At 51.6% G+C, this 5,791-nt stretch overlaps 1 protein-coding gene across 1 annotated transcript; it reads left to right on the top strand.

Annotated features, from left to right (window-relative positions):
* Nucleotides 1-2,479: 2,479 nt before the first annotated feature.
* On the top strand, nt 2,480-3,996 carry NKX2-4 (NK2 homeobox 4; the record flags this gene model as incomplete). The annotated part of the gene is made up of 2 exons (XM_083359485.1): nt 2,480-2,864; nt 3,290-3,996. 2 exons carry the CDS (start codon nt 2,480-2,482, stop codon nt 3,994-3,996), a joined length of 1,092 nt encoding a protein of 363 aa, XP_083215611.1.
* Nucleotides 3,997-5,791: the final 1,795 nt, after the last annotated feature.

Below are 5,791 nucleotides of genomic sequence, written 5' to 3'. Positions count from 1 at the left end.
CTTCCGCTTTTAGGTCCGTCTGATTTAGATGCCTAGTTAACGTCTCTCCAGCCACTGGGTCTAGTTCAGGGGTAGGCAACCTCGGCTCTTTTATGACTCATGGACTTCAACTCCCAGAATTCCTGAGTCAGCTATGCTGACTCAGGAATTCTGGGAGTTGAAGTCCATGAGTCATAAAAGAGCCGAGGTTGCCTACCCCTGGTCTAGTTCAAGGAATCGTTCGTTGGCTGTCTTCCCGCTCTTCAGCTGCAAGTTTCAGGAAGTCCAGCTATTGAATGGAAACCCATTCATTTTCTCCCAGGACATTGTTCGCCAGTTGTAGCTGGACTTCTGAAAGGCAAAGCTGTTTTGCATCCTCTACCCGGCTTTCTTCATCAGTGGTTTAACGCACCTCTCAACCCTCTCTCTTTAATAAAAAGAACCGTCTTGTCCAGATTATGGGCAACATTCTAAGTCTTGTAAAGCACGTGCCTTGAACTTCTGGCTGGGGGTCGTTATCTTCAGGCCAATATTTGCTCAGTAACAACTTTAATGTCATTTGTTCATTTATTAAATTTGTTTATTAAATTTGTTGTGTTGTTTACTTATTAAACAAATGGTTATTGGCCTGATTGGGGTTGTGTGTGTGTGTGGTTTCTTAGTCAGTCTGGTTCTTCCAACTACAAGGGAGAAAGAGGATTCCCAGGGACTTGGTACAATTATACAATTATCTGCGATGAGCAGAGGTCTCGTTCCACACTTAGAAACTTCAGTAACCGAGGACGTCTTTAGAGACAAGTTGTTGTTGTTAGTTGCGAAGTCGTGTCCCACCCATCGCGACCCTATGGACAATGTTCCTCCAGGCCTTCCTGTCCTCTACCATCTTCTGGAGTCCATTTAAGCTCATGCCTACTGCTTCAGTGACTCCATCCAGCCACCTCATTCTCTTTCGTCCCCTTCTTCTCTTGCCCTCAATCTTTCCCAGCATTAGGCTCTTCTCCAGTGAGTCCTTCCTTCTCATTAGGTGGCCAAAGTATTTGAGTTTTAGCTTCAGGATCTGGCCTTCTAAAGAGCAGTCAAGTAGTGCTCTCTCAAGGATAAGGCCAGAACAAAGCCTGTGTTGTTACCATGGGATTTCCTCCCAAACGATATCAGCACCACGAAGCTCGGAGATCAACTCTGTTGTAGACAAGAAGCAATATTGATCTTTGGCACGATTCCCTGGGTGACAGACAGTCTTGCTCTCTACCCGGGAGTCTCTTGCCTTGTCTCCATAAACCGGGATCTGAGAGGCTGAGCCAGCGTTTCCTATACATTATTCTGTCGCCAGTGCCAGCCTTCGGTTTCGCAAGGCTGCGTCCGCATTCTTGGGACTTCTTGAAGCACCGTGCAGTTACTGTATACCAGTATCCCACTCTGAAGCTTCCCAGATGTGTGGAACGGCAGTTCCCATCGTGTCGACGCCGCTGGAGCGGAAAGGTCGCTCGTACTTTTAAAACATTCTTTGACCTACTTTCCCCCCTTTTCTTGAAAAAAAAAAAGTCGGGATGGCTCCCCATCTTGTAATCAACTAGTTCAAGCGGGTACTTGTAGTTCAGCACGTCACACCCTTTACCTAGTGTGTGCGTGCAAGTCTCCTTTTTTTGAACCTTCAGCGCGCTTAGCTGTCCGCGTGTCAGCCACTTCAGCCCTGTAAGAAAGGGCGGCCTTAGTATCCCAAACCATCACACACAACACACACACACACGCACGCACCCGCCCCCGTTTCCAACGCTTTCTTTTCAACTGCCGCGTCGTACTAAGGAGCCAAAAGGACTGGCCCACCCCCTTCATGGAGACACCGCCGACCTTCGAGACCAGAGTGGCCCACGCACCATCTTTACTTGGCCAAATTCAGAATAATCTGTTGGATTATTCCTCTAAGCATCTCCCACCGGTGCGGGAACTGGCAGAAAGGAAGCCTTCCAGTCGAGAGCCCGACCTAGCTGGGGGAGGAAGGGAAGGCTGAAGCTGAAAGCCACACTCGTCAACAGACGAGTGCTGGAAAGCACCTCCAGCCCCGCAACACCTTGTCGGTCTGTCCTCTCGGCGTGGCGCGCGGGAATGAATGAAGAGCTTTTGAGAAGGGGGGGGGGGGTGTCCGCCAATCTTTTCAGACTTGGAGAGGGCGCCAGGCAAACGATCCCGGCGGAGGGAGCCCGCGCGGGGGGGGGGGGGCTGGGGGCAGCGGTGTGGCTCCGCCCCTCGCGGTATCTGTCGTAAACCTGGCGCCGCCGGTCTAAAATAAACGCTAGCTGGAGAGAAAGGGAAGGGAGGGCTGGCGCGACGCCGCCACCTCCCCCCTCCTCTTCGCCCCCTCTTCCTCCTCCTCCTCCTCCTCCTCCTCCTCCTGCCGGGTTCCCGCGCAGCGGCGACGGCGCTCAGCCCCCTTTTTCTCTGGACTCAACAGCAGCGTCCGCCGGGCGATCGGGAAGGGAGCCCAGTGGCTGCCCGGCGAGCCATGTCGCTCAGCCCCAAGCACACGACTCCTTTCTCCGTCTCCGACATCCTGAGTCCCATGGAGGAGACCTACAAGAAGTTCGGCGCCATGGAGGGTAGTCTGGGTGCACCTTTGGGCGTGGGGGTGGGCGCCACCGCCTACCGCCAGACCTCAAGTTCAGCCCTCCCGTCCCAGCAGCAGCACCCCATGGCAGGCCACAATACTGCCGCCTACCACCCCATGGCCCACGCGGGGGTCTCGCAGTTCGCTCACGGTTCAATGGCTGGCTATTGCAACGGCGGGCTGGGCAGCGTGGGCGACCTGGCGTCCTATCCAGACAGCGTGCGCAGCAGCACAGCAGCCTCCGGCTGGTATGGAGCCAACCCGGATCCCCGGTACCCCACGAGTAAGCGGGGAGGGGCGAGAGAGGGAGGGACTGGATCAGCTGGGGGGGGTTCTCTTTGCCAGGGGTGGGGGTGTGTGCTCTGAAGGGCGTCCCATATGAAGCTCTCTTTGGGACAATGTTCTTCCTCAAGTGTCTTTTTCCCAGACCTGAGTGAGAAAATCCCAAGTTTCACAGCGTGGTGGTGGGGGGGGGGGGGGAAAGGGGAAGGAGAATTGTTGGATGTCCTCAGAGATACTCTAGAATCCCAGGGCCGAGTGGTGAGGGAAAGAGGGTCCCCTTCTGTCTTAGACGGGAACCACTAATGTTAAAATTATTTTAAAATGCCACTGGTGATTGTGACCGCTGCTCTCTGTCTTCAGAGTGGCCTCTTCTCTGGTTTTTGGCCTTGATGACAACTTCTTTTAACTTGTGCCCTGTGTGCTCAGTTTCCAGGCTGATGGGGCCCTCCGGGGCCATGAACATGGCCGGTATGGGAGCTCTGTCAGGAATCGCGGAGGCTGCCAAATCCATGGGCCCCGGTCTCCACGCCACTCCGCGGAGGAAAAGAAGGGTGCTTTTCTCGCAAGCCCAGGTCTATGAACTGGAGAGGCGCTTCAAGCAGCAGAAGTACCTTTCGGCGCCCGAGAGGGAGCACCTGGCCAGCCTAATCCACCTCACGCCCACCCAGGTGAAGATCTGGTTCCAGAACCACCGCTACAAGATGAAGCGGCAAGCCAAAGACAAGGCGGCTCAGCAGCTGCAACAGCAACAGACGCCGGAGGGACCCAGCCTGTGCCAGCCGCCGGGCCCAACGCAAGCCGCATCTCCGAGACGCGTGGCGGTGCCCGTCTTGGTCAAGGACGGCAAGCCCTGTCCGCACAGCGCAGCCACCTCCGCCGCCGGCGGCGGCCAAGCTTCTGTCGCCGGTGGGAGCAGCAGCAGCAGCGGCGGGGCGGGCGGGAGCGCTGCTCAGCACCAGCACCCGCAGACGCAAGGGACTTCGCTGGGCCAAGGCCCGGACCTGGAGGAGATGTCTCCGAGCCCCCCGTCCTTGCACGGCCAAGTCAGCTCCCTGGCACAGATGGACGCGGCTGCCGTCGATTACAGCGGCGGCCTGGTCAATGCCAGCTTGCTCTATGGGCGGACATGGTAGTAAGTCCTCCTCCCCAGCGAATCGCGAAGTGGCTCTTCTTCCCTCTAGTATTAGGGTCCTGGATCGGCAGCTCCCCTCGCTTCTTTCCCGCCCCTTCGGGGTTCAACCTCAGCAGAGAATCTTCCCTGCTAAACTTGGGCACTGCGGAGGGAAAGGCGCCAGTCCACCCGCCCACCCGCCTCCTTTCAGCTGCTCTGGGCACCCGAAGCCAGTAGAGCCGGCGACCCACACGGGGGTCTTCAATGGCCAAGAGTAAAAACAAAACAAACAAAAAAAACACAGGTGGGGAACGGTCATAGGTGCTCTGTACAGTAAGTCCCTCTCAAGAGCTCCAGGGAAGAAGAAGGAAAGGCCCCTTTTCCTCCCAGACCATCCCCGAAGTGGTGAGGGTAACTCCAGGCGTCGGTTGGAGCAAGGTTACCCTGCGGCACCTAGCTGAAAAAGGCGACTAGAGAAGATCAACAACCCGCCTTCTGAAGTGCAGCTTGCTTCTGGCGAACCAAAACCGAACTGCAAATAACGCTAATAATAATTTTATCTGGGAACCCCCTTAAGTGCAATCTCGTCGTTACTTGATTGAGAGCTGATTGAATTGTAACTCAAGGTCGGCTGGCGAGCATTACCCGCCATTTTCACAAAAGAGACGGGGCGACATTCGCAGAGAGGAGAGGAGAGGGGAGGGGAGGAGACCTACTTGTATCGTTGTACCCGGTAATGATAATTTCTTTTTTTTTTAAAAAAAAAACAACAACAACACTGAATCTCGGGTTCAGATTTAAGAGAGGAAAAAAAATAACAAAGATGCTGTTGTTAAATATTATCTAGTAGGGATTTGGTTATGTTGTTGGCAAACAACTGTATTGCACACTACAATTCATTCCAATAAAAGGGAAATGGGCTAATGAAATGAAGATGAAATCGTCCGTAGCAAATATAATGTTGCCTCCCTGTGGATTTGTTTTTTTTTAAATCAAAGGTACAATGGCCGCAAGGAGTTTTCCTGCAGAAAGAGCACGAACAAACTTCGCGAAAAGGTGTACCTACCTCTAATTATTTTAAACTGTAATGCTTGTAAAAATGACTGAATTGCTAAGTGATTTCTTAAATCGAAGGAAAAGATAGATGTCGACAAGATGCAGAATCAGTAAAAAAAAAATCCTTGAATTATTTAACTGGAAGTATAGAAAACAAATCAAGAAAAAAAAAGAAGGAATTAGCCAAAATGCAAACCGTGTGAGAAACTGAAGAGGAAGAGGAAAACACTTTTGCATGAGTTTTTCTCAGATGGCATTCCTAAGAAAGAAGATTCTGTGGATATAAATATCATGCCACAAAAAGCTCAAACGGTGAGAATAGTTAGGCTGCTATCCTACATTCATTTATAGGAGAAATGAATCCTGGAAGGTTTACTTTGGGGTGGTTAGGAAGATTGCTTTTTGGGAGGGGCTGTTTAAAATCCCATTTAATTCTGCAGGGTACAAGCAGTCTCAATTATGTGCAAGATTGCAGCCACATTGCACATTGGCCGCCAGCAATGTTGTCAGTCCTTATATATTTTTATTATTGTCTGGTTACATTTTTTTTTAAAAAAAGAAGGCATTTCCTGATTCAGTTTCTATGATTGATTTGGTCTTAATTGTCACAAAATTGGTGAATGTAATAATTATTATTTGGTCTGGAACAACCAACAATATTTTTTCCTAGGGGAGCATGCAATTCCATTTGTTTTGAGATGTATATTTTAATACATGCAAAAAGGTTAGGCCGATCACTTTGACCACCTTGAAATGATTAC

Source organism: Vipera ursinii (genome assembly GCF_947247035.1).
Source record: "Vipera ursinii genome assembly, chromosome: 3".
Lineage (NCBI taxonomy): Eukaryota > Metazoa > Chordata > Lepidosauria > Squamata > Viperidae > Vipera > Vipera ursinii.
The sequence above is the reverse complement of the archived record's forward strand: the minus strand, read 5'-3'. Positions and strand labels throughout refer to the sequence as shown.